Source organism: Geotrypetes seraphini, chromosome 1, assembly GCF_902459505.1.
Source record: "Geotrypetes seraphini chromosome 1, aGeoSer1.1, whole genome shotgun sequence".
NCBI lineage: Eukaryota > Metazoa > Chordata > Amphibia > Gymnophiona > Dermophiidae > Geotrypetes > Geotrypetes seraphini.
Window position 1 is genome coordinate 305,912,633 of NC_047084.1, and position 21,093 is coordinate 305,933,725.

The 21,093-nt window shown below is 40.5% G+C and overlaps 1 protein-coding gene across 1 annotated transcript in view; it reads left to right on the forward strand.

Moving 5' to 3' along the window:
• The window catches only part of M1AP (meiosis 1 associated protein), a 55,156-nt gene that overhangs the window by 12,184 nt on the left and 21,879 nt on the right, over window positions 1-21,093 (forward strand). The window contains exon 3 of the mRNA XM_033959973.1: window positions 13,092-13,272. Coding sequence (XP_033815864.1) covers window positions 13,092-13,272 — 181 coding nt within the window. The remainder of the gene's footprint in view (window positions 1-13,091; window positions 13,273-21,093) is intronic.

The window sequence follows — 21,093 nt, forward strand, 5'->3', positions numbered from 1 at the left end:
GCTTCTATTTCAAGATGGATTCATAAGGCTGTTTCTTTAGCGTACATCAGGTGTGGTAAACAAAATCTGATTTCATTGAGGGCGCACTCTACCAGAAGTGTGGCTGCTTTGTGGACGGAGTTTCGGTCAGTATCGCCTGAAGAGATTTGTAGGGCGGCCACTTGGTCCACCTTCCTAACGTTCACTGAGTTTTACAGGGTGGATGTAACAGCACAAGTGAACATTGCTTTTAGGTCTTCTGTGCTAGCAGCAGTTACTCTGCCCTGTCTTAGGCTGGAGGGACTGCTTTGGTACATCTCACCGGTCAAGACTCATATGCCTTTTGCATTAGAAGGGAAGATTAGGTATTTACCTCAATAATCTTCATTCTAGTAGACATTTTGTCCTGTCAGGTTGTCATCTCGCCTGCTTAGCACCTCAGTCATGTGTGTTCCTATCTTTTGCTTGATTTTTTGTTGTCTCAAGGTCTGAAGAGTGTTGAATACCTTGAAGGTCTCCACAGTATCCAAAGGAGAGTCTCATAGGGAGGATGCCCCATGCTGGTAACTCTCTTCTGTTTAAAAACAAAAACAGGAAAGTATGGTGGTCACATTGGTGTTAGTGCTTTGCACTCAGTAGGTGGCTTGTTTAGGTTCCATCTTGTTACAGTCTGTTCTCAATATTTGTGGTAGTACAGTTCCTGAAAATGTTCCCGAACTGTGAGATCATGAATACCAAAACTTTGAATCTATGGGAAAATAGAGGTTTGGTTCCAGCAGTACATGCGCCTCAAAACTGCAGAACACTGAATCTTATTAGGAAAATAAGATTAGGTTCCTGTATAGAACATCACTTGAAGTACTTGTAATTCACTCTCCAGACGACTTGGGGGCCATATCTGGAAGCAAAGCCTAACCGCAAGGTGAAAGTGAAAGCAAAAAAGCTGTTTTAAAGCACCAGTCCACGAATATGCGAACACATTGGCGTGACAAATATTGGTTGCAATTGATTCAACCACAGATAGGCGAAATCATGTATTGTGAGCACTTGAATAATGAAAACAGACTGTATATATTAAGATTTTACCATGCTATTTAATAGTTTTTTTGTTGTCAGACCAGATTTGAGCTGAGTGAGGAGTTCCCCTTATCCTTCCTCTTTGTTTCTTTCTTGACTGATTTGGTATGAACTGAGCAGCAAAGAGCAGTGCAGATGAAGCGGAGCCAAAAAATATAAATTGGTACCTTCTACACAAACTTGCGACTAGGGTTACATAACCACTGGTCATATGCCTTTCTACTAGAAAGAAGATGGTCAAGATAAGTACTTAATCATCCCCTAGTCCCTATAGTACAGAGTCCAATAAATACACTTGGAATATACTAAAGAGGTCAGGACTCTTCATCTTGGAAGAGAGATGTCACAGAGGGAATATAATTGAGGCCTACAGAATCCTGAGTGGTATAGAATGGGTAAAGGTAAATCAATTTTTCACCTTTACAAAAAGTATAAAAGCCGGGGGACACTTGATGAAATTACAATAGAAGGAAATATTTTTTTACTCAAAGAATAGTTAAACTCTAAACTTCTTTGCCAGAGGATGTGGTTACAGAGGTTAGTGTAGCTGGGTTTAAGAAAGGTTTGGACAAGTTCCTGGAAGAAAATGCCATAGTGCGCTAGTGAGACAGACATGGGGCAAGGCACTGCTTGCCCTGGATCAGTAGCTTGAAATCTTGCTACTTTTTGGGTTTATGCTAGGTACTGTGATCTTGATTGGTCACTGTTGGAAACAGAAAACTAGGTTAGATGGATCATTTGTCTGACCCAGTCTGGCTGTACTTATGTTCACTGAGGAATACATAAATGAATTGTTTAAAATGATTTATATTTAACATTCCTAACAGAGTGAAATCTCAATAGAAGATGATTGCACTTACCATCTCCCTAAATGAACCCAACAAATGAATCAAAGGAACCAATTCATGTGGACAATGGCCTTCTAAGGTTTTAAACATTAAATACATCACCTTAAAATACTGTATATGCGAGCCTGCATTGGAAGCCAGTGCAGTTCTCTGGTCAGACTTAAGTTTCAAGTTTCAAGTTTATTTCTGTTTTTGATTAATCGCCTATTTAATTTCTAAGCGATGTACAAGGTACAATAAAATACAATAAAGAAACTTAGTAAAATAACAATGTTTTCCAATTCTGACTGACATAAGTAATAGGGAGGCAGGTAAAGTTACATTTTTGGGTATGGTGAAAAAAGGGAAGTACAAAAGGAGGGGTATAAAATTTACCAAAGCACATTTCGTAAACAATAATTAATCATCTATTATTTAGAGATTAAAAGCATCCTTAAATAAGTAGGTTTTTAAAAAGATTTTAAACTTTGCCATATCTTGTTCTGTTCTGATGTATTGGGGGAGAGTATTCCACCATTGTGGCCCCGCGACAGTAAACATGTCAGCCCTACGTGTTCCTATAGTCCTTAATGAAGGAACTGTTAATAAACTTTGTTCAGAAGAACGCAGAGATCGTTGGGTTTTATAAGGGATCAAAGATTTTGATATAAATTGCGGTTCGCTTGAGGAAAGGGTCTTAAAAATTAAAAACATAAGTTTATATAAAATCCTATGGCTAATCGGTAGCCAGTGTGCGTCTATCAATAATGGGGAAACGTGATCAAATTTTTTTGCATTATAAATCAGTTTGATGGCTGTATTCTGGATAATTTGAAGTCTCCTTTTTTCTTTTTGGGTAATGTTTAAAAATAAAGCATTGCAGTAATCGATTTTAGCTATAATAAAGGAGTGAATCAATATTTTTAAAGATGATGGGTAAAGAAATTTGGCAATTGATCGTATCTGCCGTAGTTTGAAAAAGCAGTTTTTAACAATAGAAGAAATATGTTCGTGATAAGTTAGCTTATCATCTATTACTACTCCAAGAATTTTAGTTGAAGGTACCATACTTATTATTGTGTTATTAAAGAAAAACGGATTTATGAGTGAAATATCTTTTTTCCAATTAAAAAGGATTGATTTGGTCTTGTTAATGTTTAAGGCCAATTTATTTGTGTTCAACCAGTTTAGTATTTGATCCAGTTTTTGATTTATAGAACAGAACAGATATCGGTATTACTTTCGGGATCCAAAGGATGGATCAATTGTATGTCGTCCGCGTATGAAAATGGGATAAATCCTATGGCCTGACAGATTTCTAGTAATGGTGATAGGAAGATATTAAATAATAAGGGGGATAAAATGGAACCTTGTGGGATACCAAATGTTGAAGTGTTAGAAGTGGATTTGCATTAAATCAGTCTAGCTGCTGTATTCTGAATAAGCTGAATCTTTGATATTAATTTAGCAAAAATACTCAGATAAAAGGAATTGCAATAGTCAACTAATCACAAAATTGACAACTGAACGGTCAGGAAGAAAACATAAATAGACCAAGCATAACTGTTTAAATGAAAAAAAAAAAAAAAGTTTTCCTAATCAAACTGTTAACCTGAGGCACCATCAGCAGTGAGGAGTCCAGGATCATACCCCGGACCCTTTAAGTTTTTTTCTACACTAAGGGCTCCTTTTACTAAGGTGCGCTAGCGTTTTTATCACACGCAGGAAATTACTGCTTGCTACACCGCACGCTACGCTTCTAAAACTAACGCCAGCTCGATGCTGGCGTTAAGGTCTAGCGCGTGCGGCAATGTAGCTCGCACTATTCTGCACGTTAAAAGCCCTAGCGCACCTTAGTGAAAGGAACCCTAAATTGGGTTTCCTCAGGGTTTGGAATAAATCTTGGAATATTATTCAAACTCAGTCCAAACCAAAGAATTTTGATTTTATCTGTAATACGTTTGAGTTGAATAGTCAAAGATCATTTGCCAATTTTGTTAATGCAATTAGTAACGTTACTATAAGTAACTTGCAAGTCCCAATGAACTGGTACAAAAAAATTGTCATCAGCATAGGATAATAATTGTTCACCCAAATTCAATATAATTTGACCAAGTGAGCTCATATATAGATTAAACTCATTTCCAGTAATGCTTTCAATAAAGAATAAATTAATAACTTATCTTAAATGGGGTGGAAGAGTAGCCTAGTGGCCTTGTGACTCTGGGCAGGTCACTTAACTTCATTTCCTGAGATACAAACTAAGTACCTGTCTAAAATTATATAAAAAGCATTTTGTATAAACCGCACAGAAAAGGCAATAAACAAGTCCCTTCCCTTTTAGCATATCTAGGAGTTCTTTCATTAAGGCACGCTAACCGATTTAGCACACGCTAAAGATTAACACGCGCTAAATGGTAAGGCACCCAAAACATACTGTAGCCATCTATACATCATAACAATAGCCCTTACACCTGCAGGTGCCATCTTAATGTAGGTACAGTAACTTTTGGGTGGGTTTTAGGGGCCCACAATTCACTGCAGTACCCCTTAGATTGCCCCTCTGATCTGGTGAGCTGTGGCAATTTGGCCATCTGAAGCTGTAATACAGGCTGAAATGGAGTTCAAATATGTTTATTGATTTTCAAGATACAATAAACAAAGCAAAATAATATGCAGTAAGGAATGCATTGAGAAATATATATATGCACTAACAAAGATAGCGCCTTAGTACATACTAGAGCCATATAAAGACAAGTGAAATGGAGAGTCTTAACAATAATATGATATTATGATATCTCAATGTCAAGCGTATCCTAATCCTGGAGAGGAGGAGGAAATAGGAGAGAGAAGGAAATCAGGTTGTAAGAAATAAGCATACCAGATGTTAGGAAGGAAAGAGAAAGATCAAAGAGGTCGAAATAAAGCAGGGCGGGCATCAGCATCCTTGATGGATATTCCAATATCAACTGTGAGGAACAATAATTCAGAATCAAGCCGTCCGTGAAGTCAACGGTTATGCAGAGAAATGTTGTATAGGTTCCCAAATGCGAGATATGGTCAGGGATCTGTTAGAGAACTCCGCTGCTTTGATTTCATATGAGTGAGTCATAAGAACAGAATTCCACCAAAATACAATGTTAAGGGTATCTGCTGATTTCCAGTTATGAAGGATCATTTGGATCGTAAGGGCAATCAATATGTTAAGGAGAGATTGTTGATTAGGGGTAAGTGGGTCAATCACTGCTAGAGATCTAAAGAGAAGAATGTCAAAGGTGAAGTCAGATGTGATAGGAAGTATACGTTGAATAAGTTCCCATACTTTAATCCAGAATGAGGCAAGAAGAGGACAAGCATAGATCATATGGTGAAGATTGCCCATTGCCGCATTGCAGTGCCAACATAGATTTGAGTCCCTAAGCCCAGCTCGAAACAACTTGTGAGGTGTCCAGAAGGCATGATAAGCTAAAAAGTAGAGTGATTTCGTCAAGCTAGTAGAGGCGGTGGGGCGAATAATTTTACAGAAATGTCGTGCCCAATCAGCATCCGAACCGTACCAAGAGGCAAAATTCACCCAGGAATCGGTAGTCCTGTTGGATCTAGGGAAGAGGTGAGATCTAAGTTCTTTATAGAAGAGAGAGGTTGAGTGGCCTAGAAGAAAGCCCTGTTGAGATAGGGTGATGAAATGGGATATTTGAGAAAAGGTGAAGATAGAGGGGGAATATTTTTTCAGACATTGAGAGAGTTGAAGCCAGTGAAAACATTCCGAAGGGGGCAAGTTAAATTTATCCATAATCTGAGAGAAAGATAATAAAGATTCTTTGTACAAAACTTGACCCAAAGACCATATACCCTGATCAATCCACAAGCGCCAATGTATGGAGCGGTTACCTATGTTAAATAAGGAATTATACCACAGAGGAGCAGCCAAAGTGTGTCTTCTATCAGAGTTTGAGAAGACATCAAAATGTTGTATAGCCTGAAGAGTTGCAGAAATAGTCACAGATTTAGAAGAAAGAGTGGACGGAGAGGTATATGGTAGGCAAGATATGGGAATAGGGTTCGAAAGATATTGTTCAATGTGGACCCAAGCAGCATAATCATTATCTTTATCCATGCCCTGTAGCCATATAGAGCTATAGCGAAGTAATGCTGCGATATGATATAAAAAAAAATCGGGGAAGCCCACTCCTCCATCTTCCTTGGAAGATTTAAGGATTTTCATTGAAATACGAGGAGGTTTCCTGTTCCAAAGGTAAGCCGATAGTTTACTCTCTATCGATTTGTAAAAAGCTTTGGGGGCAAGTCTAGGAAGCATAGAGAGATAGTAATTGATAATTGGGGAGATGGTCATTTTAATAGCTTCCAATCGCCCCCACCAGGACACAGATAGAGGAGACCATCTTTTCAAGAGATTCTCTACTTTGATGGTTATAGCTGACAAGTTGATGGACATCATTGTATCAGTATTCTGATGAAAGAGAGTTCCAAGGTATTTTAGGGAAGAGTCTGCCCATCTGAAAGAGATCGGACCGCAATCAGAAAAGGAGGTAGCGTCATTAAGGGGCATGATTTCCGATTTATCCCAGTTAATGCGGTAGCCTGAGCCTGAAGAAAAATCAGAGACTAGTTGAAGTAAGATAGGAATAGAGTAAGCTGGTTTGGAAAGGAACACAAGTAAGTCATCAGCATAAGCCAAAGTTTTAACTTGTATAGAACCAACCTGGATCCCTAGGAGATGAGGGTGTTGACGGATAGCTAATAAAAGAGGTTCAAGAGCTAAGTTAAAGAGGAGTGGTGAAAGAGGACATCCCTGGGGTGTTCCTCTATTCAGATGTGCAGGAGAAGAGAGGGAATCATTAATCCTTAATCTCGATGCAGGTTTGGTGTAGAGAATACGAACCCAATCTATAAAGTCCGGACCACAGCCAAACCAGGATAAGGAGGTAAATAGGTGATTCCATTCAACCATATCGAAAGCTTTCTCAGCGTCAAGGGATATTGCGACCAGAGGATCGGTGGAGGAGTGAGCAAAGTCAAGAATGGCATTAAAAGTGCGTGCGTTGTCCCCAATAAAACGGTTTCTCATGAAACCTACTTGGTCCGGGTGAATAAGAATACCCAAAATTTTATCCAGACGGAGAGCCAGAATTTTCGCTAAAATTTTACAGTCATTGTTTAACAATGAGATGGGTCTGTAGTTAGCTACATTAGTGTCATCCCTCCCAGATTTGGGGAGAACAATGATATGTGCTTCGGTAAAGTTCCCTTGATCGTTTGGGAAGGAGAACAAGTAATCATAAAGTTGTTTCAGCAACGGGACTAGATCGCTAGAAAAGGTCTTATAAAATTCAATTGGATAGCCATCCGGCCCTGGAGATTTATGAGAGGCGAGCGAGCTAATAGCTGTTGATATCTCTGACTCCAGAATGGGTGCTCCTAAAGAAGAAGCCTGAGATTGAGATAAGGAAGGGTGTGCTATATCTTGGAGAAAGGTATTAGTAGGCTTAGTAGAGATATCCGCAGAGGAAGAGTAAAGCTTCTCATAGAAGGAAGAAAAAATTTGGGAGATAGAAGCGTCATCAGTGACTAAAGTGCCATCCTCCTTTTTCAAGGCAGCAACTCTTGAGCATTGCTTACGATTGGCCAGATATCTGGCTAGAGAGCGACCAGCCTTGTTAGCCGAGGAGTACATACCGGATTTGGAAATGACAAAGTCCTTTTGAGCTTTTAGACGGGAAATAGAGTTGTATTCAATTCTTTTCTGGATGAGTTCTGGTAAGACCTGATGAAGCTTGTCATGGATGTGTTGTTTTTCCAAAGTGGAAATATCTTGTTCCAGCTCGTCGAGTTTAGAGGAATCCAATTTACGTTTCCATGCAGAAAAGCTGATAGCTTCCCCCCTGAAGCTCACTTTAAAGGCCTCCCAGACGGTGTTGAAGGAAGGAGAGGAGGGAATATTATTAGTAAAGAATTAAGCGATAAAATTATGAGTTTTGTCCCGAAAGGTGGGTTCTAAAAGAAGCGAAGTATTGAGGCGCCACACATGTTTAGGAAAAATATGCTGTATTTCAATATGTATTCCAATAGGAGCATGATCGGATAATATGATAGGATGAATGGTAGAGGCTAGAGAATTTGAGGAAGGAGAGATTTGGAGATAAGAAAGTAATCGATCCTCGAATATGATCGATGAGGAGCAGAGTGAAATGTAAATGATCGCTCGTCAGGATGTATAATGGATCACATAAACCTAGGTCAGTAATGATGTTATGAAGTTCAGTCCACATTTTAGGGGTGCGGAAGGGAGATGGAGACATTCTGTCTATGTGGGTATCCAATGGGAGGTTAAAATCTCCGCCAACTATCAAAGGATATTCAGAGAAATTCAACAGATTGTCTCGTAGCGTTAACATGAAAGAGGGAGTATCAAGATTTGGTGCATAAAGGTTAAGCAGAGAGATTCTGATAGTCCCTATGAGCACTGAGGCAGCTATCCACCGACCTTCAATATCAGAGGATTGATGAATGATACTGGCCTGAAGAGATGATTTGAGCAAGATAGAAACGCCTCTTTTCTTATGAAGTGTTGGAGAGAATATGTGAGTTGGGAAACCGGGAATTTTGAGTAGGGAGCAATCCTTAGGATCTAGTTGGGTTTCCTGTAAAAACAGAATATCATAATTTTTTAGTGTAAGATAGTCCACAATTTTCTTGCGTTTCAGTGCTTGATTGATGCCGTTGACATTCCAGGAAGCGATTCTAATGGATGTCATAGTAGTATAGTAAATATTGTAATAGATGTATAGCTCCAAAGGGGATGCCCGCCCCAAGAAAGAGAAGAAAAAGAAGAAGAAAATCCAGAAGAGAGTGAGGATCAGGAACCACCTCCAGGAGGAGAGGGAGATATTAAAGAGTGCCAGTTTGCCCGAGAAGCAGTGGCAAGGCAACAAGCAACCCACTAAAAGTACAATAGACAAAGTGCTGATACCAACAATGGTAAGAAATACAAAAACAGTGTAATAACAACATACAAGGAAGGAGAACAAATACCAACTATGGTAAATTAGGTGTCAATAGTAATGTGCCCTATAACCATGAGGGGTAATTTAACAGAGAGTATGTTAAGTCAGGTTGAACAGAATATCAAAATAGGTCAATATAGAGGGTTCAATTGTAAGAGGACTCAAAGGGATATCGACAGGCTTGAAAGTCGCAATAGTACCCAAGCATTAAGAACTTGTGAGGGTTTCCTGAAGCAGCCTTGGTGAAACATGGTCTATGTCGGGACCCTCTTAAGCTCCATTTGAGATAAGCTATTGATTTATTCTTTATTGAAGCATTAGTGGAAATGTGTTTAAAGCACTATGATTACAAATTTGTTTTGTCAATGAACACTGAAACCGACTTGTAACAGTCTCTTACTTAGCTATAAGCACTTTTCACTCGTGTTTAAGGAATATGCTGTTCAAGAGTATTTATAAATACAATTGCTGTGGGTTTATATTTATTCCTATTCATTGTGGATATCCTGAAAACCTGACTGATTGGGGCACTGTTCCCTCTAAGGCAGGGGTGTCCAATGTCGGTCCTCGAGGGCCGCAATCCAGTCGGGTTTTCAGGATTTCCCCAATGAATATGCATGAGATCTATGTGCATGCACTGCTTTCAATGCATATTCATTGGGGAAATCCTGAAAACCCGACTGGATTGCGGCCCTCGAGGACCGACATTGGACACCCCTGCTCTAAGGTAAGTGGAAGTTTTCCAACAGCTTTGCTGCCAGTGGGAGGTGCTGTTTAATCACATTTTCAGTAGCTCTGCAGGACTCCAGGAAATGTGCTTATTCTTAGTGATTGAAAAAGCAATATTAAAGCACTACTCCCCCACTGGCAGCAATGCAATTGGAGGACTCCCACTCAGTTTAAAGGGAGTACTGACTAGAGGTTCCCCCAGGACAAGTTTGGGAACCACTGCTCTACACAGAGCTACTGCAAACATCTCCTAATACTTTGTACTTTCACCAGTCTCAAAGTGAAGATATACGTGTGCAGGTAAAAATTGATAATGAACTTGAATATAAAAACATAACATAAGAACATAAAAGTTGCCATACTCGGACAGACCAAAGGTCCATCAATCCCAGTATCCTATTTTCATCAGAAGTCAAGTACTTAGCAAGATCCCAAAAGATTAAAATTGATTTTATGTTGCTTATGGACTTTTCTTTTAAGAAGTAATCCAAACCTTTTTTAAGCCCCGCTATGCTAACTACTTTCACCACATTCTCTGGCAACAGATTCCAGAGTTTAATTACATGTTGACTGACAAAATATTTTCTCCAGTTCGTTTTAAATTTACTACTTAGTAGCTTCATTGAAATTCCCCTAGTCCTAGTATTTTTGGAAAGAATAAACAAGTGATTCACATCTACCCATTCCACTCCATTCAGTATTTTATAGACCTTTATCATTTTTCCCATAAGCTATCTCTTCTCAAAGCTGACGAGCCCTAGACACTTTAGCCTTTCCTTATAGGGAAGTCATCCCATCCCCTTTATAATTTTTGTTGCCCTTCTCTATACCTTTTCTAATTTCACTGTATCTTTTTTGAGATGCGATGACCAAAATTGCATTCAATATTTGCAGTGTGTTCGCACCATGGAGCGATGCAAAGGCATTGTAACATTTTAATTTTTGTTTTTTAGTCCTTTCACAATCATTCCTAACATTCTATTTGCTTTCTTAGCTGGAACTGCATGGTGAGTAGAGGGTTTCAACATATCAACAATATCCTTTTCTTGGACTGTGACTCCTAATGTGGAACCTTGCACCATGTACCTATAATTTGGATTTCTCTTTCCTACATGCATCGCTTTGCAGTTGCTCAAATTAAACATCATCTGCCATTTTGATGCTCAATCTCCCAGTCTCACAATGTCCTCTTGCCATTTTGCACAATCCCCTTGTGATTTAACAATTTTGAACAACTTTGTGTTATCAGCAAATTTACTTACTGGTGCCTCACTAGTTATTCCCATCTCTAGATCATTGATGCATATGTTAAAGCAGCAGTCCCAGCAAAGACCCCTGGAGAACCCCACTATTTACCTTTCTTCATTGAGAATACTGACCTTTTAATCCTACTCTGTTTTCTATCTTTTAATCAATTCTTAATCCACAATAGGATATTACCTCCTATCCCATGGCTTTCTAATTTCCTCAGGCAACTTGCCCTGTCAGCTATCAAGATATATTTTAATGCCCTTTCCTGTTGTCTGAAAATTTAAGGCAGCTAGATAGTTCTTTCTGTATCTTTAAGAAAAATTTCACGTTGGTTCACTGAAAAGTTTTTCATGTCTCTTGTTATGTGCAGTGCTTTCTAACCCTTCCTTTGCAGTCCTTTATAATTTTATCTTTCCTGTATACATTTTGATTTTGAATGCATAATTAAGCACATTTTGTAATTATGGTTTTGGAAATTGTGTGTATGTGTGTTTAATCCTATATTGTATATAGGCACAATCTTGGTTTGATGAGAATAGGAGAAAGGCCCTGCTGGGTTAGATTAATGGTCCATTAGGTGATCCAGTCTGGCAGGATGCTGGGGTCTTAAGTCCCTGTGAGATTGCACAAGGGAAAGTCGATCCCATTCTGCTCATTCCTATAAGTTGGAGATGGAGCTACCTAATGCTGTCTGGCTAAATACTGGCTAATGGATCTGTCCCCAGGAAATCCAAACCTTTTTCCAAAATTGGCTACACTAGCCTAACTGAGAAATGATATTACTTTCTAAAATCAGTTTTAAATCTGTTACTACTGTAGTTCTAGTCCCAGAACTGTTTGATAGAATAAAAAAACTATTCCATATCAACCGGATCCGCCCCAGTCATGACTTTAAAGACCTCTATGATAAGTTCTCTCAGGGCCATAGTCTATATATGGCGCCCCCCCAAAAAAGTCATCGCCAGTTAGAATGGTGCTCACTGCTTAGCACAATTCTATAAAAGGTATGCACAGTTTATAGAATTGTGCTAAGTGTGGCTTAACTTTTAGGTGCCTAAATACCTGCACCTAACTTGTATACATACACATCAGGCGTATTCTATAACAGTGTGCATAAATTTTAGGAATGCCCACAATTCTTCCATGCTCCTCACCTGGCCACACCCCCTTTTCAGATTTGTGCACTAGAACTGACATGCAGCACTTTATAGAATGTGTCTTTAACTTTTACTGGAAGTTATGAATGTAACTTTTAATTAGTGCTAATTAGTTTCAATTATGAGGCATTAACTGTCAATTTTGGGCACCAATTAAGCTTGTTGTACAATTAAGTTGCACATGCAACTTTGCTGTGGGTACCAGCTGGATGCACAATTTAAGATTGGGATTTGATATACCACTTGGATAAAGTGTATTAAGCAGTTTACAATCATTTTTCCTTATCTGTCCCAGTGGACTCACAGCCTATGTAATGTACCTGGGGCAATGGAGGACTTGCCCAGGGTCACAAAGAGCAGTGCGGAGTTTGAACCCACAACATCAGGATTCTGAGGCTGTAGCTCTAACCATTATACCATATACAGAATTTTTTTTTTGGGGGGGGAGGTGAGGAGTCAGTCATTTCTTCTTGAAGCTAGAGTCCTGACCACATTAGCCTTTTCTCACACAAGAGCCATTCCATTATCTTAATCAATTTTCCATCATTCTGTTTTCCAATTCATGTATATATTTTGAGATAAGGTTAAATAAGAAAAAAAAAATTTGAGGAGCTAATTGTAAATGATGAATCCAACCAAAAAGAGCAGAGGTCTATTGAGAACCACTAGGATGGCACAAACTTAAATATTACTGGATAATGGGAATGATTCAAATACTGTAGCCATAGAAATCCTTTCCTTGACTGAGCAACTCCAAGGGCTCCTTTTACGAAGGTGCGCTACGGGTTTTACCACACGCACCAGATTAGCGCGCGCTAGCCAAAAATCTACCACCTGCTCAAAAGGAGGCGGTAGCAGCTAGCGCACGCGATTCCGCGCGTCAAGGCCACAGCACGCCTTTGTAAAAGGAGCCCCAAGTCTCAGACCCAGCCGCCTTTGCTATTCAAGCGTTTCAGTCTCTCCCGACTCTTTGCTACTTGAATCTTCTTGTTTCTACTTTGTGAGAGAGTGTAGCTGGAGTGTTGAACTTTTGACTCTTTCTTCAGATCACAATAATGACCAGTCAGTCAGGTAAAGAGATAGTGAAGGAGCTGGAGGCTGGGCTGAGAGATGCTGATCTCATGGGTCTGAGGAGGCTGCAGGTCATTCATCTCTTCAAAGGAGACTTACTAGAATCTGTGGATGTGGAATGGATCTCACACTCTGGAGAGGAGGACAGCCCAAAAGGTAAGTATTACTACTACTGTTTACCATTTCTATAGTACTACTAGACATATGCAATGCTGTACACATTATCCCCCAGATTCTATATATAGTGCACAAAATTGCATGTGCAGACTTGGGTGTGCATAATTTCAATGAACCCGTTAGTGTCGATAACTGGATGTTAATAATATATTTGTGGCGCTATCTGGCAATAACTAGAATTTACACGCACATCTTGCTAGGTGCTATTATATAAGGATAAGAATTGTAACACCCAGCAAATAAGCTTAAAGCACACAAAAGGCATCAATCTACCAGCAGCAAATATGAGTAACAGAGACCACCTGCAGAGAACTATAAGGAGTGCACTATAGTTATGGTGCAGAATGTGGTGCAGTGGTTAAAGCTACTGCCGCAGCACCCTGAAGTTGTGGGTTCAAACCCACACTGCTCCTTGTGACCCTGGGCAAGTCACTTAGACCCAGATTCTCAAAACTTTAATGTGGTCACTAAACTGGTTTCCAGATGGTTTAGCCTGCATGCATTTTAGCAGCGGATTATCAAAACGGCTTAGCTGTGTCTTTAGGGAGCTTTCTAGCAATCTTCGACACTGGCATGCAAATGGGCTCTTCAGTAATGAAATGAGCACTCTGATGGATTCTTAAAAATCACCGAGCCATTCTCCAAGAGCGGCATCATCTTTTGACGATAAAAATCAGGGACTGATCTGGGAGTGCCGGTACAGTGACAGCACTGTTAAAAGTGCATCTTGTGGTGTGTATTTTGACTGCCTAAAGAAAAAAATTAAAAATTACATGAAGAATCAAATTGTCATCTATTTTATTTTTTAGTGGAAGTAGTAAAAGCACACTTCATGAGTACCCTTTGGCAGCGTGGGTAGGGCCTTATGTGTCTGGGCCAATCAGAGCCTCAGGCCCCTCCCCGGATACATCCAGGGAGGGGCCTGAGGCTCTTATTGGCCCAGGTTGTTTAAGGCCCCTCCTATGGGTGGGACCTTATGTGTCTTGGCCAATCAGAGTTTCAGCCCCCTCCCTGGATGCATCTAGTGAGGTGCCTAAGGCTCTGATTGATCCAGACACATAAGGCCCCACCCATAGGAGGGGCCTTAAACAACCTGGGCCAATCAGAGCCTCGGATACCTCCCCGGTGCATCCAGGGGAAGGCCCACCATTTTGAAGAGGCGGGTCAGCTGGCCGGAGGGACTAGGCATCCCTCCAGACAGCCAGCTGAAAATAAGGTAAGAGGGAGAGGGCGGGGTTGTTGGAAGCACGGGGCAGATGTTTGTGTGGAAGTGGGAGAGCACCGAAGAAAAACACTGTTTTAAGGGGCTCCGACGGGGGGGTTTGGGGGGAACCCCCCCACTTTACTGAATACAGATTGTGCCGGCGTTGTGCAGCATTGTGGGGGGTTTGGGGGGTTGTAACCCCCCACATTATACTGGAAACAACTTTTTCCCTAAAAAACAGGGAAAAAGTTAAGTTTCCAGTATAATGAGGAAACTTAACTTTTTCCCTGTTTTTTAGGGAAAAAGTTGTTTCCAGTATAATGTGGGGGGTTACAACCCCCCAAACCCCCACAACGCTGGCGCGATCTGTATTCAGTAAAGTGGGGGGTTCCCTCCCACACACCCCCGTCGGAGCCCCTTAAAACAGTGTTTTTCTTCGGTGCGGGCTTCTGCCTTGCGCTCAGTTGTCTCGGCGCGCCTTTGTCGGCGCGCGCTTTTGACCTGTCACCATTACAGAATATGCTTGATCTGTGCCTAATTTAGGTGCAGAGATTTACACCGTGTTTCAGTTGGTGTAAATCCTTGTGCCTAAAAATTAGGCGTGAATCCTGGTGCTAGCCACTATTCTAGTAACAGCACCCAACTTGGAGCACCATTTATTGAATAGGGTTTAGTAGTCATGTTTTCAGCGCCAGTTTATTGGCACCACATATAGAATTTGGTCCTATATGCAGGTTCTTTCTCAGTCTCTATTGGGCTCACAATCTAAGAAATTTTTGTACTTGGCACAGTGGAGAGTTAAGTGTCCAGGGTCACAAGAGTGGGGTTATCAGACGTCTGGATTTCCCTGGTCATGCCCTCCTTTTCAAGGATATGTCTGGGGGTCCGGACGGCTTTCCAAAACCCAGCACTTTGTCCGGGTTTTAAAAAGCTTCCTCAAAATTGTGTTGGGCAGGCAGCGGGGGAGGGGGGGAGGGGGATACTGGGGCAGGGCTAGGGCGGGGCTGGGGTGTAATGGGACGGGGAGGGGTGGAACTGGGCAGGTCTGGGGAGGGGAGCAGGTTTAGGGGGGTCCGGATTTTACTAAAGTAAAATCTGGTAACCCTACACAAGGGGCTGCAGTGGGAATCAAACCCAGAAAAATAAGAGAAACTTGAATTAACAAATAGGAGGTTGGAGGTCAACGAGGATCTTCCCTTTCAAGTTTGCTGGCAAAGTCTAACAACTGGTGGCAAATGGGATCTGAGGTTTTTCCTCCTATTGTCCTGGGCAGTTAAGGATTGCTGGTCCGGGTAGAAGAAGGTGATCATGTTTTTTTTCACTTGCATTAAGACTACATTAAAAGCCAAAGAAAATAGTGAACAAAGAGAGAGAGTATTTGAGTAACTAGAATCAAACCCAGGTCCCCAGGATCTTAGCCCACTGCATTAACCAGTGTAGGCATTAGAGAGGTAACAATGGGGCTGATTTTCAGACCCTGAGAGGTAGCCTGGCTACCTTCCATGGTCAGTGGTGAACTAGGAAATAGAGAATGACACAGTGACAAAATTCATCACCGTTCCCGTCCCCGCGGATAACCGCGGGAAACCATCTTCATGTTATTCTTTAAGGAGAGAGGGAAAAATCAGAGTATGAATAGCCACAACCACTGACCCGCAAGCTTTGCTTTGAAGAATGCTGGAGTAGAACAAATTGAGGTTGAATAGACACGAAAAAATGACATGGGATTATTTCCCGCAGTTATCCGCGGGAACGGGGACGGTGATGAATTTTGTCACCGTGTCATTCTCTACTAGGAAAATTCAATGTCAAATTTCTGGTCTGTGCTCAACTGTGTTTGACACAGCTAGCCAAGCAGCTATTCATTGGCTGACCAAAGATAGACCTGCTATGTAGGTCTATCTGGCTGCTAAACTTACCTGCTCAGCCAATGAATATCAATACTGACTGGCTATTGTCAGGTGACATAGCTGGTGACCGGGATAGTCAGAGGGAGATAGCTGGCTTAGTGCCCTTTAGCTGGCCAGGAGCTGTTCCTGGCTGGCCAAATAGCACTAAATATCGGACAGAATGTGTTTAGTGCACAGTGCATTCACAACTACATCCTCTTTACACAGGGAACCATAGTATCTGTAGCATCTCTCCAGATCTTAAGTCTATGGTAGTGTTTTATTTATTTATAAAATTTATATACCATCTATATCTAGATGGTTTCCATATAAACCATACATAACATAAAATCAACATTACCAAAAGGTGACTCTTCATGACATTTCTTGCCCACTTCCATCTATAACCTTTACAGATAGAAATATTTTCTTTCACAAAAGCAGATACAAATAGCTGTGTTTTCAATAGTTTTTTTTTTTTTTTAATTTCAATCTGTTAACACATACCTTACCTTTTCTGTTTGCTGGTTAAAATCAGATTTGCGGCAAGTATGAGGGATAAGCATTATGACGTGAAAATTGAACCACAACTACTGTTTTTAAGTGATTCAGGAGACAAAACCAAAATTATAGTTTAGTTTAAATTACATGGGAACTGAAAACATGCCAGCAGAATTAACAAGACATCTCTCTTTCTTAATTCTCATGATTTCACTCTGTCTGTAGTAGCTGCTTTTTTAGCAGCAGCCATTTGAAGGCTGAAGGGCATGACAGGGTAAAGAAGCAGAAGGGGATGGAAATGAAACTAGACACGCTAGACCTTTTCTCCATTCTTCATTAACTTCAGTGTCATTTAGCATACCCTGTAGAGCCCTGTTGTTCCCAGCTCTCTTTTTGATCTAAAGAAGATATTGTCTTTGAAAGCTAATCAAAAAATGTATTCAGTTACTCCAGTAAAAATATATCATTTTATTTTCTCTTCCATGTTTTGCTTTATTTCTGTTTATTACCAGCTCCCTACTGAAAGGCAAACAGCACGCACACACGCACAGCCTTATTTCTAGACTGCTTAAATTACTTCCTGACAGAGCCATAGACCCCAGTGGATCTCTGGTTTTTCCTTGATCTGCAGCTAATAACTTGAGATTGTGCTATGAAAAAAGTCCAAACAAACCCCAAAACATTTGTCTTTTTTATTTGCCAACTTATAATAGTAATGACATATAGAAAAGCATTGTGGGCCAGATTCTGTTAATGACACCTACATTTGTAGGTGCCTATAATGTAGGTGTTTAGACATATCAATTATGCGTTAGGTGTCTAACAAAATCGTGCCTACATTGTATATGTCTACATTGTTGGAATCTCTAATGTAGGCCAAGGTTTACCATGCCTACAATGTAGGTCTGATTCTGCTGGAGACACACATCACCATCTAACTTTTTTAAAATAAAAGGGCGCCCCTAATCCGCCCTTAACCATGCCTACATGGTGGTAGGCGTCTGGGTGTAGATACCTACCAAATAAATCCCACTAAAGGGTATTCAAAAACAATCATGGAGTAAAATGGTCTCAGTAACCCACTTGGATAGGGATAATACAATCCCAGGATATTTCCATCCAATGCCAAGTTATTCGCTAATGGCCCTAAGTGTGGCGGGATTGTAGAAAAAGTATCCTGTGAACCCTTGAAAAAGCTGCAGTGTGTATTTATAAGATTATATAAATTTTTCTGATACACTTGTTGTAATATGAAAAAATGAATAAAGAAATTATAAAAAAAAAAAAAAAAAAAGATAAATATGCAGTTGCGGCGTTAAAAATTGGTTACACAAAAATGGTGGTGGAGGTAATTTGGTCAGTGACGGTAATCTTTAAGCCTGAATAACTTGGTATTGGATGGAAATATCCTGGGATTGTATTATCCCTATCCAAGTGGGTTACCGAGACCATTTTACTCCATGATGGTTTTCGAATACCCTTTAGTGGGATTTATTTGGTATTGAGGTTATTCCTGAAGAATCCCACTTTTCATCTTCTGTGTTTTATTGTGTAGATACCTACCACCCAATTAACTTTAATTTTATGGTCATTATGAGCGTGTTAAAACTCATTAATGATGTCATTGACCTGTAAACCATCCTGGGCTCTTTGGGGAGGATGGGATAGAAATTGAATTAAATAAATAAATAAATAAACTCTACTTTTGAAATTGATTTTTATTGATTTCGGTGCCTACACTTTAGGCACCACTTATAGAATTTCCCCCCTGTCTGTATAATGCCAAAGAAAAGAAATGCTGCATGGGCCGGCCTAATGAAACAGTGATAGAAACTTGGGTTTCATGTCTGGACAACTTCTCTTCATTAGCTTTCAAATGATGTCTATATTCAGCAGCACCGGCCATATAGGGCTCCTTTTACGAAGGTGCGCTAGGGGCTTAATGCGCGGAATAGCGCACGCTAAATTGCTGCGTGCGCTAGCCCCTACCACCTCCTTTTGAGCAGGTGGTAGATTTTTGGCTAGCGCACGCTAATCCGGTGCGTGCGATAAAAACGCTAGCGCTCCTTCGTAAAAGGAGCCCTTAGTTTTGTCAGCTGCTGGAGATATTTTGGAACTTCCTATTGGCTTTGCACAGTTGAAATTGGACATTCGAACTTTGTGTTCGGGCCCCCTGGATCAGGGGTAGAGACAACCTTTGTAGAGTGTGTTTTTTGATTGAGTTTGCACCTATCAGCACTTTTTTGTGTGTTATTTATCACTAAATTTCACAGAGAGCCCGGGGATGTTTCACAGTTAACACCCTGTTGGGTGTAAGCCAGTGACAGCCGTTACTTCTGGGGGTCCCCGGAGGGAGGCTGTGTGACTGAGGGCTCTCTAAAATTCAGAATATTCTATATTATTTATTATTCTTGTTTGAGTGGTAGTAGTATTTTCACTCTACAGGTTGTCTCTCCCCCTCATCTAGTTCCTCTTCTTGGGGCTTTGGGAGATTATTTTTGTTTGAGTATTGCTTCATCTCCCTTTTTTCGGGTTTTGTTAGTATTCAGGAGATATTTTGGAGGCAGTGGAAGTCTCACCACTGCACAACAGTATTTATTTAAATTTATTTATTTTAAAAATTTCTATACCGTTTACAGCTAAACGGTTAACAAAATATACATACATAGTTGTAAAACATAATAAAATAGACATACAAACAACAAACCTTAAAATTCATAGCTAAAAAATACTAACATAGCTTTGGATAGAAACGGAGCGTAAAAGGCAAAGATAAAAATTAATAGCATGTAGTTGGCACTCAGGGTTTACACATTCAATTTTTTCTCGTTATTCACAGTAGTATGGTTCGTGGAAATGTTTGCGAACTGCTAAATCGCAAATAACGAAATGGGGAATCTATGGGAAAGTAGAGGTTAAGTTCCAGCAATTCGTGTTGTGCCTCAGAATCGCGGAAAGTGGGTCCTATGGGAAAATAAGGTTAGGTTCCTGCATGAAGTAACCTGTAGCTCACTCTCCGGACGTTTGGGGGTCATATGGAAGCACAATGGCATGAATGGGGAATTTGGTTGCAATTGATGCAACTGTGGATAGGCACAAATGAGAACAGACTATTTCTTTTTATTTATTTATTTATAATTTCAAATAACAAATCAAGATTCACTTGTAGAGAAAGTGATTACAGCAAAAGAAAGGATAGTACATAATCCAATTTTATGAAGAACAGAATATTACTTAATCACTCAAGTCCACAATAAGATCCATGATGTAACACAAAAGGAATAATAAGAAAATATATTAAACTTAAGATACGTGGAACACGGTTAACTGGTAATCAGGCGTCTAATATGTTAAAGCCCTCATTTCTTTTCCCTCTCCAGGGGGGATATAGATAGAAAAGCCATTAGCTGGTATGGCTCAAAGAAAACATATTTCTGAGAATTATATTGTACTAGTCGTTAAGCCCGTTACATGAACGGGTGCTAGAATATATGTCTGTCTGTCTTTTTCTTTCTGTCTCTTTCCTCCCTCCATTTCCCTGTGTAGCGCTGTCTCTGCTTTCTTCCTCAGTCTGCACTCTCAAGCTGTAACATTACTGCTTAGCTTTTTCTCCCTGCAAGCATCTGTGCTCTCTTTCTCATCCCCAGTCTCTTTGCTCTTTTTCTCTTCTTGCAGGGGTCTCTGCTCTCCTTTTTGTATATGTTCCTGATTCCTTCAAACTTCTGTTTTCTCTGTATGCTCCTGATCCTGTGTTTCCCTGTAGGTGTCTCTTTTTTTTAATTATTTTATTCCTTCCTCAGTCTCTCCAACTGCAGCTCTCTTGCCCTCTAAGCCCCTGCTGTGCATGTCACTCCTGATCCCCTCTAGTGTTTAAGCCTGTTAAAGCCTCCTTCCTTCACATGTCCCCTATTTTCAGCCCCAGCTCCAAACTCATTTTTTAGCACCCCCCCCCCCCCTCCAGCCCTCTTCTCCCATCTTTTTCCTTTCAGCTTCCAGCCCCCTTTTCTCCCATGTCCCTGGAGCCTATTAATCCACCGAGAAGCCCCACCCTTCCCTGGCCCAAATGGAAGCGTCCCTTTCCCTCTCTGTGGCAGTGGTTGTTTTTATTTTTGGTTTTGGCCGGGGTTTCTCCCACTCTTCCTCCCCTTCCCCTTTTGCCCCCTCTCACTGTTTTGCTCTCCTGTTCTCACCCATTTTCTGCCTCGC